Source organism: Dromiciops gliroides, chromosome 6 (genome assembly GCF_019393635.1).
Source record: "Dromiciops gliroides isolate mDroGli1 chromosome 6, mDroGli1.pri, whole genome shotgun sequence".
Classification (NCBI taxonomy): domain Eukaryota; kingdom Metazoa; phylum Chordata; class Mammalia; order Microbiotheria; family Microbiotheriidae; genus Dromiciops; species Dromiciops gliroides.
This window is the reverse complement of record NC_057866.1, coordinates 100,641,520-100,660,912: the sequence shown is the minus strand read 5'-3', so window position 1 is coordinate 100,660,912 and position 19,393 is coordinate 100,641,520. Positions and strand designations below refer to the sequence as shown.

At 47.3% G+C, this 19,393-nt stretch overlaps 1 protein-coding gene across 1 annotated transcript; it reads left to right on the top strand.

Moving 5' to 3' along the window:
- Positions 1-398: 398 nt before the first annotated feature.
- Positions 399-19,305, top strand: SEMA4F (ssemaphorin 4F). Its single transcript, XM_043972927.1, has 14 exons — positions 399-857; positions 4,100-4,251; positions 4,742-4,801; positions 5,063-5,161; positions 11,143-11,236; positions 11,426-11,545; positions 11,718-11,869; positions 12,323-12,501; positions 12,937-13,084; positions 13,261-13,483; positions 14,535-14,644; positions 14,795-14,955; positions 15,927-15,985; positions 17,256-19,305. The coding sequence occupies exons 1-14, from the start codon at positions 641-643 to the stop codon at positions 17,879-17,881; spliced, it is 2,400 nt and encodes a 799-aa protein (XP_043828862.1). The 5' UTR covers positions 399-640; the 3' UTR covers positions 17,882-19,305.
- Positions 19,306-19,393: the final 88 nt, after the last annotated feature.

Sequence of the window (19,393 nt, the reverse complement as noted above, 5' to 3'; positions counted from 1 at the left end):
AGAGTGGAAACTCATCCCCTCCCCATCTCTCTCCTAGCCTGGGTGCAGCCCCGCAGTCAGAATCCCAGCAGATTTTCTTTCTCGAATAGCCCAGGGATTGTCTTTGTTTTCACAAACAGAGCCCAGGCCGGGGCTCTGTTATCTCCGCAGTCTATAGCTCTCCTGCCTAGACCGGTAGGTAAGCCCAGGTTCCCTCCAAGAGCATCCCTGGAGCTAGTCCATCCTGGCCTCCACCTGGACTGTGCCCAGCTTCTACCTGGCCTCAGCCCCCGCCCACGGGGAGCCCCGCCTTCCCCCGCCCAGTCCCAATTGGCTGGAGCAGGGAAGACGGCTCTCTATTGGCCGTCTTCCAGGGGCGTGTCCACTGCGCCACCTGCGGGGGCGGGGCCAAGGCTGGGGTTCAGGATCCAGCTTCTCCTCCTACGGGGTATCTCCCCCAAGCGCCGCCTGTGGGCCGAGCTCCTTCTGGCGACCACAGCCACGGCCACGATCAGGGGCGCGGGCGGGGCCGAGGACGGCCGAACCGGGCCCAGTCGGACCTGACTCAGGGCGGAGCCGGAGGTTCAGGCCGAGAGGCGGCGCTACCGGGCCCGCTGCTGCCGCCGCGGGAGAACCCACCTCTGGCGGACTGCCGATCAGGATGCGGGTGTCCCCCGCCCGGCCCCGCCCGGGCCGCGAGCAGCCTCCTGCTCCTGCCTCTGTCCCTGCTCCCGCCTCCGACTGGGCCGCGCCCTGCCCTGCGCTGCGGGTCCAGGTGTTAGTCCTGCTGATGAGCTGCGCCTCAGCTAGAGCCTGGAGTGGATCCCGGCTCGGACGCGTGCCGTACTCCGTGCCCAGGATCTCGCTGACAGCCTCGGGTAAGAGCAGGAGCTGCGCCGCCGCCCATCTCTCCCCAGCCCAGCCCAGTCCCTCCGAGGTCAGCGATCCCCCCAATTGCCCGATCCCCCTCAATCCCGCGCCTCCCCATTTCTCCTGAGCCCTCCCTGCCTCTGCCTCCCTTTGCTATGGATCGGGGAACTCCCCCTGATTTCAACCCTTTCCCCCTCTCTGTGCTTGCAACCCTTTTTTCCTAAACAGGGAACTCCCGGGTCCTTATGTTCTCAACCATTATTTTTCCTGAGCTGGGAGTGTCTCCGTCCCTATTCTCACAACCTTTTTCTATTGAGCTGGGAACTCCCCCGTCTCTATGTTCTCAAACCATATTTTTCTTCAGGATCAGGGAACTCCCAGGTTTTCTATGTTCTCAACCCTTTTCTCTTAATCAGGGAACTCCCCCATCCCTATGTTCACACCCTTTCTCCCCCTCCCTGAGCAGGTAGCTTCCCGGTCCCTATTCTCTCTTGAGCAGAGAATAGCCTGTGCGCCACCCCCCCCATCCCTATGCTGCCCAGCGTTCCCCCATCCCTGTGTCTCCCCCATCCCTGAGCTGCTCAGAACTCCCTCCCCCAACGCCCACCTCTCATGAATCTAGAATTCTTCCATCAGTGTGTTCCCCCCGACCACATAGCCATCATAGCTGCACTCCCCATATCTCCAATCCCTGTGTAGGAGACCCCACCCCTCCCTCTTCTGAGCCCAGAATCTTCCCCCTCCCACTCATTTCTGTGCTTCGGCTTTGCCTTTCCCTGCGTTATTTCCATGACATCCTTGTCCCTGGGCATGCTGAGCTCTCCCCTATTTATTTATTTCCTCCAAGTCTCCAGGATCCCTATCTAAACCCCATTCATGCCCTGCAAACCTCCCATTCTCTGATCCCACCCATTATGCAGCAGTGTTTTAAAGTGTTTAGAGAAAAAAGCAAGACCTCTTTTCAGATGTTTGAAAGTCCTGGGAGGTGCTGGGCTTATTAATGAACCCTCTTACATAATCCTAAGCAAAATAAGTTTTCCAGCCATTCTGAGTTCCAAAGATTGATGGGGAAAGGGGTATTGGGGTAAGGGAAGCTAGTTTCTAGAGGAAATCTTTTCTCTGTTTTGAGAGGGGGAGGGGGAGGGGGAAGGGGGAAGGCAATTGCAGATTTATGGACGTGTGCACACAGAACCTATGTGCAACCTTTGCTTTTGAGTGTTAGCACTGGGTCAAAGGTGGTAGTAGGACAGGGCTGAGCAGGGCTGGGAGCTATGATGGAATGGAGACAGTGGTGTGTAAGCAAGGGCCTCGAATCATGGCATCACTTTGTGTAGGCGGGGTATGCAGGTGCTGTGAATTCAGAGGGGACGGCTGCGGTTTTAGGCTAAACCAGAAGGAAAAACAAAGATATGGATCCTGGGGAGACAAGCCTTTGTCAGTGCCTAGAGGTCCAGATGAAGCTAGAAGCCACAGGCGGGAGCATAACTCAAGTAAGCAGGGGAAGATCAGTGAGTTTGGGATAGTGTGTTAAGGTGTCAGTGTCTGGCATGGGCCAAAGCATGAGCAAAGCACAAGTCCCTGGTGTGGGGGAGGGAAACAATCCCCAAGAATCAGTGGGAGAAAGTTACAGGGTTCTCTTGTCATATCTATTCGATAAACATTTAATTTCCTATGGTGTGCAGACTACTTGTGCTCAGCACTAGGGGAGATCCTAGTTGAGGTAAAACAGGGTCCCTTCCTTCATGGGACTTATAGTCTAGGGCCTTAGCTTCTTAAACTGTGGGTTTTGACTTGATATGGGGTCGAGTAACTGAATGCGAGGGTCTTGAAAAATTTGGCAACAGTAAAAGGTTATTGTGTACATCTACTTTATATATCCATATACATACCCAGGGTCGAGTAAACATTTCTCAGGTGAAAAGGGGTCATGAGTGGAAAAAGTTTAAGAAGCCCTGGTGTGGGAAATAATAAATGAACATATCTATAAAACCCAATGTTACCTGATTGGGATATTGAAGAGCTGCAAAAACAGAGTGCTATGTGTGGTCCCAGGGAACAAGATTGTCCTCAGGGGATAGTGACTAGTAACTCTTCAGCTTCTCTTTTTTACTTTGGAGTTAGATTGAATAGCAATTAATAATACTGGATGGTTTAATGAGAGAAAGCATTTAACATATATCTCAGTGCATTTCTTTAAACCTTGTTTCCTATGGTGTGCCACACTGTTTAGAAGGAGAAATTAGAGATGAATGGGCATTTATGCTTTATGTAATAAAGAGCTATAGTTGGATAGAAAAAGAATAATTGGCTGAATTGTGTGCTGAATTCTTTGCTGCTCTGCTATCAACACCTGGGGATAGCATACATATTCAACTATACCTAAAGATTCCACAGGCAGTTAACATTCATTCAACACATATGTTAATTCAATAAATATTTATTAAGTACCTACAGTTTTCAGGCTATTGTGTTTGGTTATAAACCTCATCTTCTGGAGTTTTACAATGTCATAGGAGGATAAGAGACATATAGTATACAACATTTCATGACAAGTACATCAGAGAAGCAAAATCAAAGTGCTATATAAGTTCTGAAGGGAAAAGTCATTGCCAGTGGGGGAGATCAGAGAAGGCTTTGTGGCAGAGGTACTGTTTGAGTTGGGCTTTAAAGACTGGGTAGGAATTCAAAGGGGAAGAAGAAGAGAAAGGAACAAACATTGATTAAGTGCCTACTCCATGCCAGGCCCTGGGCTAAGTGCTTTACAGATATTATTTCAAGGGTGAAGGATAGGGGGAATTCCAATCTTAAGGAACAGTGTGAGAGAGGAAGTGCAAAGTATGTTTCAGGGACAGAGTTCAGTTTAGCTAGAGGATACAATCCATGGGGAATAGAGTACTGTGGGATTAGGCTGAAGAGGTAAGGTATCAATAGAATGTGCTGGTCCTTGATTTCTAGGCAGAGGAGTTTGAGCTATACTTGGTAGGAAATAGGAAGCCATGGAGGATTTTTGAGTAGAGGCATAACATTGCCAGATCTATGTATAATAAAGGTTATTTAGGCAAAGAAAAGGATGGATTGGAGGTAGAGAAAAGAGTGAAGGTGCAAAAACACCTTAAGAGTAGAAGTAATTGTAATAGTAAATGGAAATTAAGACCTCTTCCAGATGTTGGGCCATCAGGCAGGATGTGGCTGGCCTTGCCCGATGAGTGAAGATGGTTCCTCTACCTCCTAATTTCTCTTTCCTCCCTAGAGGCGGACCCTTTCCTCACCCGGTTCTCTGCCCCTCCGACCCAAAATTACTCTATCCTTCTTGTGGATCCTGTTTCCAACACCCTTTATGTCGGTGCCCGGGATGCCATTTTTGCTCTTCCCCTGCCTCTCACAGAGGGGAGAGCCCAAAAGGTGAGAGGTGGGCATGAAAGAAAACCTATCCCTCAAGGCATGTAAAAGTCCTCAGGTTTAGATTTGAGTGGTGGGGCTTCCTGCTAGTCACAGTGGTCACAGAGGAGGGAGGGCTCAGTGTAACTAGGAGATTCAAGCTGATCAATAGGCGTTAGATAAAGACGACTGGGTGAAAAGGAAGCCTTGGCAAACTGGAAGGGCAGGGGAAGTTGGTGTGTGGGAAATGAGGGTTATAGATTTCCCTTGGGAGGGTGTTGAGAACATGCATGCTAACTTGGAGGGAGCTCTCAGAGACTCTGGACATTGTTAGATCATGGCTACCAGGAAGCCAGGGGTACCATAGCAGCCGCCCCCCTTCTGGAGCTCTGAGGAGCCCAAACTCCAAGACCTTTTGGCCATCTCCCCCATTCTGGTCCTGAGCCCTAAAAGTCATGTAGAGAGATATTAGGGAACCTAGGGAAGTGGGTGGTCACTAATAAATCTTTCTCAGATTGACTGGCCAGTGCCTGAGGCCCACAGACAGAGTTGCCGAAAGAAGGGCAAGAAGGAGGTAAGTGTAACTGTCACCCACAACCCTAAACCTTGGCTTGACTACCATATTCTACTCTTCCACAATGGACCTAGCCCCACCAGACTCAGTCACTGACCAACCCCATCTAACACTGATGGCCTGGGTGCCCCTTTCCATCACTCATCCTCTCTGACACCTAGTCACCATTACTGACTCTATTTGAAATCTCTGTCCCTGGGGCTTCCAGTTCATGCTGACATCTCTGATCCCCTGTCTTTGTTTGACACATTTGATCCTCAGGCCGACTGTCATAACTACATTCGAATCCTTGTCATGGCCAATGCCTCTCACCTTCTCACGTGCGGTACCTTTGCCTTCGATCCACAGTGTGGGATCATTGTGAGTGACTGGATATCGAGGGAATATCTGGAAGGGAGGGATGCATGGGAAAGGGGGTATGGCGTAACTAGAATATGGAGTCCTCATGACTTGTACTTGGGAGAAATGTGGGAGGAGACACAGGGACAACATAGGTATGGGATAGTACTGGAGGTTAGGGTGACTGGGTAGACAATAGGTCAGGCCTTTGAAGGCCAGTGACTTAGTCCTCATAATCCCATCCATTTAGGCCTGTATCCTTTTCTCATCTCCATTTACCAAATCTTGCTCCCATCTTCATTTTACTCCCATGGTCCATGTCCATGACATGCCCCCTGACCCCTGCTCATATCTTCTTTCTGTGGCTCAATGGAGTCAATCTACAGTTCAGTCAAAGAGCTTGACTTGCCCATAGTTAGACAATCAAGTATATATCTTATGTCTAAACTTATATATATGTATATGTATGTATGTGTATATATGTACATGTATATATGTATATGTATGTGTATATAGGTATATATGTGTGTATGTGTATATATGCGTGTGTATATATGCATGTGTATATATGTGTATGTGTATATATGTATGCATGTGTGTATATATGTATATATGCATGTGTGTGTATGTATATATATGTGTATATATATATGTGTGTGTGTGTGTGTGTATATATATATATATATATATATATATATATATATATATATATATATATATATATATATATATATATATATATGGTATTTCTCTAAACTCATATGTGTCTAAACCTAAACTTGAACCTGGGTTTCCTTACTCCAAGGAGGAGCATTCTTTCCATTATCCCAGCCTCCCAGTACTCAGGTAAAAGAAGACAAAGAAATCAGAATCATAGCCTCTCAGTACTGGAAGGCAATTATCTAGTAAGACTTGTACCTGAGCATTTCCTATCTCTAACATCCCATTCCACCTTTGGACAAATTTCTTTTTAGGAAGATTTCCCTTGAATTGAGCCTACATCTAGATTGTATCTTCTACCTCCTATTTTGTTCTTATTCTGTTTTCTGGGTTCAGGCAGAACCAATGTCATCCCTTGAAAGGAGATTGGCCATCCTGTGTGACAACGGTACAAGGGAGAAAGAAAAGCTCTCTTGAGTAAAGGGTCTCTGAATGTGTAGTAGTTCAGCAAAGATGATTGGATGCCCTAGGATGTTTTGGGGTGGGCCACTCCTCCAGTTCTTGGGAGATCCTCAGCCCTTATTAGCAGCATCCTGGCTTGTCTATCCTTCCAGGGTCCACTCTTTTTCCTCTACATCAGTGATGCCTACCCCTTTTGGAGTCTGGATGGGGAGGGTTGTCTGAAAGGACCACTCAGATTGAAAATGCTGTGGCTTCCTGTTCCCATTACCTATGCATCCATTCTCAACCTCATTGCTTCCTGTCTCTCTCAGATTGATTTCTGCCATCTGGCCACTCCCTGATGTATTCAGAGTTATACCTTCTCTGTTCTGCAAAACTGGTAGGGTTTCTTAGGTCCTTCTTGGCTGGCTGCTGGTTGTCTTCCCTCAAAGTCTGGAGGTTCTGAACTCTAGCTAGTTCAGATCACATGATTTAGAGCTAAAAGGGAACTTAGAGTTCTGTCCTTTTTCAGCAGGGGAAAATGCAGCACAGAGAGAAGGGAGTTGTCCAGGATAATACAGAGGAGCAGAGGCTAAAATTGAACCTCAGTCCTTGGACCCTAAGTATAGTGTTCCTTCGACTCCGCTTCCTAGTTATTTGACTTAATATCTTTGTGATAGAAAAAAAGAATGGTTATGTTAATGAATGTAAATGTGTGGATGCACACACACACACACACACACACACACAAATACAATTCCTTTAGGGACTGTATCATCTTCCACCTATGCCCATTTTAATTGGTCTTAACTCCTGGTTATACCAAAGTCAGGAGACTTGAGTCTGAATCCTAGTTCTGATGCTGGCCGTGCTATCGTATGCAAGTCATGATTCTTTTCTGAGCTTCAGTCTCCTTATAGTAAAATGTTGTTAACACTTGTAAAGCACTAACCATGGGGCTTATGGGAGGAAAGAACCTTCCTCTGGCCACAAGGTTCTTCTCCTTCCCATCCCTGCTAAAGGCTTGTATCTTTGAAGACACCAAATTTCCTTGTCTCACAAACAGCTCCCGTTTTAGTAAGTGTTCTGGGTTGGCACTGTTCTTTTCAGCAGCACACTTGTACAGCCACTCCCATCACCTGGTATTCCCACTTTTCTTTCTCTATTGGCATCTCTATGATGTACATTGTTTTGAGTCTCAGGCATGGGCTACTAGCATGTCTAAGTGATCTGGCACCCCACTGCTGCCACCGTGAGTTGAGGGGTCACTTGTCAGTGCATACTCTCCTAGGTTTATTTCTAGGTTTGGGAAAACCCTCAGGTCACTCCTGTTGACCATCCTTCCCTGTGGACTGGTCAACCTGTTCCTTTTATTGGCCGATACCTACCTCTATTTTCATGGAGGGTTTTGTGATCCCATAGCCAGAGACTGAAAGTGAAGTCCACTCAAAAGGCATGGGAAGTTCATAAAACTGAAATTTTGATGATATAATAACAAATGTTCATGAGGTGAGATGGCATCTAAAGAGATGAATATGACTGCATAGGTAGCTCTTGGATGAGCCCAGCTATGAAAAGGACATATATAAAAGATGGATGAAGGGGTATATAACCAAAGAAGTCCAGGAAAAGAACTTCCTAGCCCTGGTAGAATAGCGTGGAAGCTCAAATATTAGAATGATCCGAGGCTTGTAAAGTTTTACATATGGGATTAAAACTACTACTACCACCACCATATAAGGACAAGGTGGAAGAAGTGTGGCTAGATTGAAGTTCATATGAACAAGATCTTGGGTTTTTAATAGCCTCTAAGCTTAATGTGAGTCAGCACCGAGAGATAATAATAGGGCCTGACCAAGGCATAGGAAAGTTAGACTATTTAGAATATTGTGGCCAGTTCTGGATACCATTTTTTAGCATCCTGACAAGCTGGGGTACCCCCCAGGACAGATGATAAAACAGAAAAGAGAGTAGAAGCTTGTTGAAGGTACTAGGATGGCTTAGCCTGGAGGAGGGAAGACTTGGAGGAAGGAAAATGTGATTCCTGTTTTAAATATCTGAAAGGGTATGCTGTGGATGATGGGTAAGGTTTGTTTTGCTTGACCACAGAAGGTAGAACCAGGAGCAAAAGTAGATAGGAATTACAAGGAAACAAATTTCAGTTTAGTATCGGGGAAAAATCCTAACAGAGTTGCTACCACATGGAACAAGTTGCTTGATGAGACAGTGAGTTCCCATCTACTGGATATTTGCATCTGTCTTCTATGTGACACCATATTAGAGATCTTGTAGAGAGGGAGGTACTTGTTACCAGTAAGGGTTGGCGTGGCTGCCCTGTAAGGCTGCTCTGCATGGTGTCAGTATATTCCAGGTAGAAGTTTGGATATGTAAAAGTGGAGAATGTGTTTGGAGAACTCTAAGAAGCCCCAAATAACTGAGCATATATGGACTTTGTACTGGAGACTAGTGGGAGCTAAGCCTGGAAAGAAAGTAAGCTGAGACTGGATTAGCGAGGGCCTCAAATACCAGGCTAAAGCATTTTAGGTTTTATAGGGGATACTAGTGAACTACTGAAGGTCTTGGTTTTTGTTTTTTTGAGGGGCAATGAAGGTTAAGTGACTTGCCCAGGGTCACACAGCTATTAAGTGTCAAGTGGCTGAAGCCAGATTTGAACTCAGGTCCTCCTGAATCCAGGGCTGGTACTCTATCCACTGCGCCACCTAGCTGCCCCAGCTGAAGGTTTTTGAGCAGGGAATTACCATGATTGAAACTATGACTTAACAATAATAATGCATCTCTATAACATTAAAGGTATACTAAGAACCACAATTTTACAAAAGAGAAAATTGAGCCTTAGAGAGATAAATAACTTGTTTGGGGGTCAAACAGCTAGTAAGTGTCAATGGCAGGATAGGAACCTAGGTTGTTTTCAGAATTGGAGGGGAAAGAGCCTGACATGTTAGGAAGGCTTGTTAGGAGACTATTACAATAATGCCAGTGTAAGATAGGTATAAGGAAGGGACTGGACCAAGGACAGGACATTGGAACTAAGGTGATAGTCATGGGTGCAAAAGTGAAGACATGGATGCTTGACCCTTCTCCCCAAAGGATTCTATCATCTTCCTCTCTCTCACTGTGCAATAGAAGCTGGGTGTCACAACTTCTTGTTCCTATCCTTCTTTCTCTCCCAAAGTAAGCCCACTGTCCCTGAAGGAATTGTAGGATCATAGATCCTCAGTGCCCAGAGGTCAACCCCCTTATTTTACAGATGAAGAAACTGAGCCAGGAAGCAACAATGAAACTTGCCCAGGGTCACACAGATAGTAAGTGTATGAGGTGGGATTTGAATCCAGGACTATCCAGACTCCAAGTCCAGTGCCCTCTCCACTGTACCACCTTGCCTCAGAGCTCTTGAGGACTTGACAGATAGGGTCAAAATAACAAGCCACGAGTGACCAAGTGTTAAAAGAAATTTTAATTCAATTATATAGGCATTTATTAAGGGCCCATTATGTATTAAGGATCCAGAAATTGGGGGGAAAAGTCACTAACCTCAAGAGGTTGACAATCTAATGAGGGGAATCTAACATATACGCAGATAAGTATGCCACAGATGAGACTGAGGAGTGTGCGAAGGAGAGTTTCACACAAAATGTCCCAGTGAGATGTAAGCAAGAAGAGACTGATTTCAGTTTGGGCGGAGTGTCAGGTGGTCAGGGAAAGCTTCATGGAAGAGGTAGTGCCTGAGCTAGCCCTTGAAGAGATGCATTCAAACAAGAGGAGATGAGGGAGTACATTTTAGGCATGGGGGACAGACAGTGCTAATACTCAGAGGTAGGAGAAGGCAAGATGATATTGGGGAACAGCATGGAGTTCAGTTTGGCTGAGGAAAGAGAAGTGTGATATTTCTGGGAAGGTAAACGAGTCAGATTATGACAAGCCTTGAATGCCAGGCCAAAGAGTTTATATTTCATCATATATGCAATTGGGAATCACAGAAGATTTTTGTGTATGGCCAGAACTATTCATTAGGAAGATTATTTTCAAAGGGAGTCCATGGAATGCCTTAGACTCTCAGTAACTTGGTCTTGGCTTGTCCTCAGCTCAGTCCAACCTCTGCTTCTCTTTCTTGGTTCTTGAGAGACTCCCCCAATCCCCCATCCCCCAGATGACCTTTTGTTTACCATGGTGTTGATAGTCCTGGTTTTCTTGCTCTCCTCTTCCTCATCTATCCATCTTGGGTCTCTTCCCTGTTCCCTCTGTGCAGGAAACCCATGGAGAAGAAGAAGGCTCTTGTAGGGGCTAATGGAAAAGCTTTAGGGGTCTGAGGACTGAATGCAGATTCATGAGGGGGGTTCAGAAGAATGCCTCAAACTTCATGTCTGCATCTCTATGGCCCCTTCTCTTATATAAAGGAAAGTTATCTGGGTAGGACCTCCTACTGGGCACTGTGAACCAGGCAGGGATAGCAGAAACCCTCAGAGATGGGAAGAACTGAGGAAATTAGGGACACAGGGATACAGGGGTGGTATGAGGATGTGGGGAAATGGTGTCTTCCATCACCTAAGCCCTCCCTATGATCCCATTTGATGTCTCCACTGACTTTCCTTGGTGACCTCTATATTAATTCCTTCTGCACTGACCTCCCTTTCCTTGTGACCTTTGCCTTCATTGATGGATGCTCTGCCATCCCAAACTGACCTTTATACTGACTCCCTTGCCTTTGAGCCCCCCAGACTAACCTTTCCTTATGACCTCTCCTCATAACCTAACATTGACCTGCTCTGTGACTGATGCCTTGACTGGACATTGACCTGCTTTCTCTAACCCCTGTGCTGATGTCCTGTATTGACCCACACACTGATTCCAATGTGATCTTGTCACTGCTCTCTGGGCCATAGGATGTATCCAGTTTCCATCAGGTTGAAAGGCTAGAAAGTGGCCGAGGGAAATGCCCTTTTGAGCCAACCCAGCGGTCGGCTGCTGTAATGACTGGTAAGTGGGGGGCAGAGTGCTCCAAGAATTTATTTGTCTCCCCCCACCATTCTTCTGAAGAAATGTCTGCTCCCTACTGCCCTTGTCAGAGAGTCTCTGTACCTAATCACTCTCCATACAATATCTCTATCCCCAAACTATTTCCCCAGAGCATCTTTACTTCCAACCTCCCCATTTGTCTTTCTTTAGGGGGTGTCCTATATGCTGCCAGCATGAATAATTTTCTGGGGACAGAGCCAATTATCTCTCGGGCCATAGGCCCAGCTGAGGAGCGGATCCGGACAGAGATCACACCAGCCTGGCTAAATGGTAGGGAGACAGCACAGGGGCATCCAGGGAACCTTTATGATGGAAGAAGAGGGGAGGATCTTTGGGTTTGGAGAAGAGGAAGAGCCCTAGGAAGGGAAACTGAGGGGAACCAGAAGTCTTGAAGGGGTCTACTGTGTCCTGACATAGTATGTTAAGTCTCTTATTTCTCTAGCTCCAAAGTTTGTGGCAGCAGTGTCTCTGAGTCCAACGGACTGGGGAGAGGAGGATGGAGATACTGAAATTTATTTCTTCTTCACGGAGACGGCTCGAGACTCTGACATTTACCAGCCAATAAAGGTCCCACGTGTGGCTCGTGTCTGTGCGGTAAGGCTTCTGTCCCATCTCCTCTGCTCTATCCCCCTTCTTTAGCATTTCTACCAACTCTCTATCTCTTCCTCTCACCTTGCCATGTCTCTGTCTATCTTGGGAGTAGAGAGTCCATGTGTGAGAATTGTCCTTTCTGCTCCATTTTTACCCTGGTGCCCTTGCCCTGGTCCCTGTCATTATTGCCTCCTCATGACTTTATCATGCCACCTTTCTCCATTTTGGCTGCCCCAGTCCTGAAAGTGGGAAGTCTGGGTAAGGATGTTGAACAGCTAACCTCCCCATGTATGGAGACCCATTGTGTCTTCACATTTTTGTGGCTCAACATCTATTTGTCACTCCATTTACCTGTCCCTATCTCTCAGTATCTTTGTCTTCATCTTGAGATGAAGGAATCTGGGGGTATAAACCCCCAATATTACTGATTCCAAATAATGATCTCTGTGCCCCCAGGGAGACCTTGGGGGTCTGAAGACCCTCCAACGGAGGTGGACAACATTTCTGAAAGCTGAGTTGCTATGTCCAGGACCCACACATGGCCGAACTTCTAGCATCCTGCAGGATGTGACCACTCTACGACTGAAGCCTGGCACAGGGGTCCCCCTCTTCTATGGGGTCTTCTCCTCCCAGTGGTGAGGAGGGAGGTACTGAGGGGGAAGCAGCAGGGTACAGTGGAAAGAATTCTCGATATGGAAATGAAGGACCTGGGTTTGAGTTCTAATTCTGCTATTTGCTGCATGTGACCTTGAGCAGGTTGCTTAACTCTTCTTGGCCTCAGTTTCCTCTTCTATAAAATAAGGACTTTGTTTTTAAAAAAAATTTAAAAATAAGGACTTTAAACGAAGTGATCTCTAAGAACTTTTCTAGACCTAAGTACATTTTTAAATGGAAAGATAATTTAGAGCATTCCTGTCTCTAGTGCTTCATTTCAGATGTTTTTCTCTCCAGGGTCCCCAGTGTCCCTCCATATCCCATCCATCTCTCCCACCCTGACTCCTTTTCCTCAGGGATAGGTCATCCCCATTCAGCACGCTGACCTCTGGTTTTCTTCACCTCTTGTTCCCCAGGGATGGCGTTTCCATTTCTGCTGTCTGTGCTTTCCATCCCCGTGACATCCGGGCATCCATGAGTGGCCCTTTCAGGGAGTTCAAGCATGATTGCAATAGGGGAATGCCTGTGATGGACAGTGATGTCCCCCAGCCCAGGCCTGGAATGGTGAGTTTAGAAGGAGGCAGGGGGTGGGGGAGGAGGACAGGAACTTGCCTAGGCCTGAGAGCAGGTACTGGCCCCTGGGAATATCCCTGACAGTCCCCCATGGAGTTCCCCCAAGGCCTTTGCTTACCCTTCTAGCCCCTCCTCTTACTTCTTCCCTTCCTCTCTCCATTCCCCAGTGCATTACCAATGAAATGAAGCTGCTGCGTTTCGGCTCATCGCTTTCCCTGCCTGACCGAGTTCTCACCTTTGTACGGGACCACCCTCTTATGGACCAGCCCGTTTCCCCTGCTGATGGCCATCCCTTGCTGGTTACCTCCAACACGGTCTATCACCGGGTTGCAGCCCACAGAGTGACAAGCTTGTTGGGAGAAGAGTATGATGTACTCTACCTGGGGACAGGTGAATCCTGGAATGCTAGAATCTCAGGCTTGAAAGGGACCTCGGAGAGCATCTAGTCTATCCTTCACTTGAGCAGGAATCCCCTTTATTACAGCCCTGGGAAGAGGCCATTCATCTTCTGTTTGTATATCTCTGGTAACAGGCAACTCACTGATTCGTGAAAGAATCACTCTTAGATAGCTCTGGCCATTAGGAAGATGAGCTGAAATCTGCCCCTCTGCAGCCGCTCTCCCTACCCTCTACCCCATTGGCCATAGTTCTATGTCCTCCAGTCAATCCATCAATCAAGCATTTCCTAAGCTCATTCCATATGCCCAGTGCTGGAGCTGTAAAGACGAAAACAACAGTCTCTGACCTCAAGGAGTTTACATTCTATGCGGGTAAACAACATATACACACATAAGTAGAAACGGAATAAATGCAAAGTCAATAAAAGATCATTTCAGTGGGGTGGGCCAACAACTGGGGGAGTCAAGAAAGGCCTAATGTGGGCCTTAAGGGAAGCCAGCCACTCTTTAAGAGGCAGAGGTGACTGCGCAGTGTATTCCAGAATGGCAGATGAGCATCCTAGGCAAAAGCAAAGAGCTGAGAGCTGAGTAGAACATCTTGGGTGAGGAACACCGAGTAGGCCAGTCTGACTCTACCATACAGTAATGCATCACATGCCTAATACCAAACAGATGAATTTGTCTTTGAGCCTAGAGAGGCAATAGGGAGCCCCCAGCCCTTCTTGAGCAGTAGAATGAATAATGTGGTCAGACCTGAGTTTTATGAATATCAGTCTGGTAGATGCATGGAGGATGAATCAGTACAGAGAACAATTAAGGAGGTCATTGCAGTAGTCTCAGCCTAATAATACTTCTACAGGATAAGCATGGCCATTTATACAATGAGGGAGAGGGCAGACTATTCTAGTAGGGTACATGGTGACATGGTTACACACACGCTACACCTACATGATACCACAGAGTGTCACAGAGGCAATTACACACACACACACACAACGCACACAGTGGTGTTCTAGCCCCCTCCCCCCCAACCTGTTCCCCAGGGGATGGACACCTGCACCGAGCAGTACGGATTGGCTCACAGCTCAGCATCCTTGAGGACCTGACCTTATTCCTGGAGCCTCAACCAGTTGAAACTCTCCAGCTGCATGATGTGAGTTGCCTCTAGTGCTCAGTGGACTTTAGGGGAATGGGTGTTGCCCATGAACCCCAGGGGAGGCTGCCTGGTGACCATGATGGAGGAGGCATTTTGGCTCATGACTAATTGGAAATGGACCATCTTCCATTTTTCCTGCTTCTTTAGGGTTGGCTCCTGATTGGCTCTGGCTCTGAGGTGACACAGGTAAACATCACAGACTGTGGCCGTCTGCCGAACTGCAGAGAGTGCATCCTAGCCCGAGACCCAGCCTGTGCTTGGAGCTCCCGGCTTAAGGCTTGTGTTACCCATACTGGGGCAGGCGAGGGGTGAGCGTGACCTGAATTCTGAGTTTTTTAATCCTGTCAGCATGTCTCTATCCGTCACCTCTGCCCTTCCAGTGTGATGTCTCTTTTCTCTGCCCAGTCTGTCTGCCAAGCTCTCCGTCTCACATCTCTTCTCTATTGGTTAGTCTGTCTGTCTGTTGTCTCTGTTCCTCTAGTCTGTGTGTCTGTCACCCCTCCCCACAGGTGTATTTTCCATGTCAGATTTAAGCTTTCCTTAGGCAAGGTCTGGGTCTGTTTACTTTCTACCTAATAGTGATTTATGCATGGAGTTCACAAAGTAAGCAATGTTTTAGGGGGAAGGGGAATGTGTGTGTGTGTGTGTGTGATTTTAGATATTAAGTGTGGGGAAAACTGGGGGTGCCATGGGGAGACAGAAGGTGATTTGGGGGTATGGAAGGAAAATAGGGAATGATTGAATAATGAGGGGTTAATTATGAGGGGAAGATTAATGGTTGATGGAGGAATTATCAAGGATTATTGGGGGAGTGATAGGAACATAAGAGATGGTAATTATGGGTGAAGAGTGATATTGAGAGATGATGGAGAAGGTTGTAGGGTAACAAGAAGGGTGACATGAGTGGTGGTAGTGGGAAAATTGTAAGGGTCACCATAGGGGGAAAAATATGGCCAAGGTGATAAAGAGAGTAATAGAGTTTTGAGAGGGGATGATGATGGGGTGGGATAATAGAGTACTGATGAGTAATGATAGAACAAAATTGAGGGATGATGGTGGAGGGATGGGGATGATAGGAGAATGTTGGGGGCTAATGATAATATGACAGGGAAGTGTTAGGAGATAATGATAGGGAATAATGATAGAGGATCATGGGAAGCATTGGGAGGTGTTTGGGAGTTTGGGGGGCTGATGGAGTAGTGGCAGTGATGAAGGAGATTACGGGAACAAAGGGAGAGGTTACATATTTTTTTTTAACTGAGCTTCATCTTGATTCTAGGCTGCTTCAAGACATTGAGTTGGGGAATGCATCCTCTCTTTGCCCCAAGGAGCCTGGAGGTATGTGTGGCTGAAGGACAGAAGGAAAGGGAGGAAGATGGAGAAGCCTTAGTTTTGGACCTATTTGAAGGGTCCAGTACCACCCATGGGGATAACCCTTCTTAGAGACCCCATCACTTGCCTCCCCTTGTTTCTTTTCTTGATCTTATTGTCTGTCCTGATCTTTCTCTGACCCAATTCTCTAAGTTCAATTCAACAAACATTTTTGAAGCTATGGATACAAAAATAGACTCAGATCTAAAGTTTCTTACAATATAATAGGGAGAAAGACAAGTGCCCAAATAACTTTGACATATGGGAGACTGGAAAGAGCTATGAGATTTAGAGGAAGGGACATAACTCTCACTGGAAATGGAAGGAAGGGGCCAGAGAAGGTTTCCTGGAGGAGGTGACAGGTGAGTTTGGGTTTAAATGAAAAGGAAACATTAACAAATGGAGTTTTGTGGGGGCTAGGAGTGTCTAATGAAGGTTTAGGGACAACATGAACAAAAGCAGAGGGGCAGCTAGGTGGTGCAGAGCACCGGCTCTGAGTTCAAATCCGGCCTCAGACACTTAACCCCAATTGCCTCACCAAAAAAACAAACAAAAACAAAACAAACAAAAAAGAAAAGCAGGGAGTCAGGGGCAATATCTATGAGAATGGGGATAGAGAGCAGTCCAGTTTGTGTGGAAGATAAACTACAGGGAGAGCAATAATTTGAGAGAAGGCTGTGTATAAGGTCAGATCCAGATTGTGGAGATTCTGAATGTCAATATCCAAAGTTTATACTTTATTGGTAGGTAGTGGAGAGATATTGAAGGTAGAGATAATTAATGTACATCAGGAAAATTACTTGGAAAGTGTGTGTAAAGAAGGAGGAGAGAGTAGAGGTAGGGAAACCTCTTAGGAAGGTGTTATAATGGGCCAGGTAAGAGGTGATACAAGTATGAGTGGAGAGGAGGCAGATGTGAGACTGTGGAAGTAAAATCAGGAGGACTTAACGATGATCTTGTTAAGGAATGGGGTGAGGGAGAGGGGAGACTCAGAAATATGGGTTTGAGCTCTGGTGTGTAGAAAGATGGGTGTGTAGAAAGGAAGTTGAGAATGAGGGACTAGGTTAGGGAGGATGAGTTAAGTTCTGAAGATGTTGAATTTGAATACATTGATCTACTATGACATCCAGGGAAGATAGGTCCTGTAGATAATTGGCAATGATAGGGTTGAAATTCTGGGGAGTAGTTATGGATTTGGCACCTAATTGGCTTCATCTCTTCCAATGTCTCTCTTCAGCACTTCCTCTCATTCTCGAAGTTCCTGTGGTCCCAGCTGCCCATGTGGTCTTGCCATGCTCCCCACGATCAGCTTGGGCAACCTGTGTGTGGCACCGGCCAGGGGGTCTCATAGAGGATGCTGTGATTCCTCGGCTGGATGGGCTGGAGGTGTTGGTGACACAGGGCGCCCTGGGAACCTATGCCTGTGAATGCCAGGAGGGGGGCACTACTCAAGTAGTGGCTACTTACCACTTGTTTTGGGGGGAGCCCCAGGGCCGTGGCCGAATCGTGGGCTCTGGGCTGGCCGGCTTTATCCTGGGGGCAGTGGCTTCTACTCTGATCTTGCTCCTGCTTGGCCGACAGCGTCAGCGACATCGCCAGCAAGAGCTCTTGGCGAGAAACAAGGTGGGGTTGGACTTGGGAGCCCCTCAGTCCGGCACCACAAGCTGCAGCCATGACCCCCCTTCCCCATCACCTTCCCCAGAAGATGAGCGGCTCCCATTGGCCTTGGCTGTGGCCAAAAGGGGCAGTAGCCTCAACGGCTTTCCTCCATCCTTCTTACGGGACTCCCACACAGGCCCAAACCAAGCTCACATTTTGCTGACCACAGCGCCACTGGCCACATGTGATGAGACATCCATCTAGAGATGTGCTAACTGAGTGACTACTTGGATCAAGAGACTGTTGGGGCCTGGCTTGGGTGACTGCTGGGCTATGTCATTAGGTTACTTGGGACCCAAGTAACCACCAGGCCCGAGTGACCACTGGGGACTGAATAATCCCTAGTCACAGCTGCCAGCTGGGGTCAGTTCAGCATGAAATAGTGAAAGGAGCACTGAATGTCACTGGAAGACTTGGGTTTGAGTATCTACTCAGCTACGCCTTCCCTGGATGATCTAGGGCAAGTCATTTCCCCCTTCTAGGCTTTCCTCCTTTATGATGGTGGTGGAGGGCAGGCCAGCTGGCTTTTAATGTGTCTTCCAGCTCTGATATTCAGTGAGTCTGATCCTATGATCCCCAGGGACCACTGATATTGAGAAGTCTGCAGGTGTCTCGAGCGCATCTGACAGCATCCATCAAGGGAGGGTATGAATGTATTCACTCTGTCCCTCGACCTGATCCCTGATCCTGGAATCTGTAGGTTTTTGTCTTTCCTAGGAAGGGGATGGTGGACATAGGAGCTTTCTGTGACCTCAGTGGCCCAGGCTTTGCGTAAGTGCCAGATCAGGGCCCTGAGGTCGGGCACCAGGAAGAAGGAGCTGTCCCTGAGAGGTGTGAGTAAAATACTGAGGGAGGGAGATGCTTATTTCTAGGCAGGGTGCTATCTGCCTCCCTGGTGGAGGGTATCCCTATGTGCTAAGACATGGGGGCTCTGAGAGTCTGGTCCCTGGTATGCTTCCTAGACCATACATATGTGTTTGAGAATGCATGGAAGAGCCTGGCTATGTGTGTCTGCCTGGCATATGTGGATGTATGTGTTCGTGTGCTTAAGGAGATGTCTGCATAACTCCGGGCTCTGCCCCCCTGCCTCTACTATGTTACCTCTGGGCTGATTTCCCCAGCCCACTGTGCTTGGGAAGCTAGTGGCTGGCAGCTGTTCTGGGGGTGGGGTGGGCAACCTTTGTGTCCGCTTAGTTTCATGTTTTTTTTTTAAACCTCCTGTGTGTATGACTGTGGTGACCTGCTGACCCCTGGTGGGGAAGGGAATGGGGTAGGGATGTGGGCGAATATGAATGAAGGGGGAACTGGGAGTGAGGGTGGGATTATGGGAACATGGAGACACACAAGGAAAGCAGAGGACTGGAGACAGGAAAGTGCTAGAAATCTGAGGATGAGATTTGGAGGCAGAGGGTTTGGAGCTTGATTTGAATCTCACCTCTGGGGGAGTCAAGCCTCCTTTGTGCTTCAATTGCTTCATCTGTAAAATATGGGGGTATTGGATTCATTGACCTCTAAGGTAATTTCCAGCTCTGTGATATGGAGGAAGGGGATAAGGGGAATGAACTGGCAATCTAGGGATGAGAGAAGGAGAGGAAGAAGGAGGGATGGGGACGGGGGGGGGGGAATAGATTTGGGTGGGAATATGCAGAAAATGGGATAGGGTGAGCAGGATATGTGTATGTTTGACAGTCATCATGCTCTAAAGTGAATGTGAAG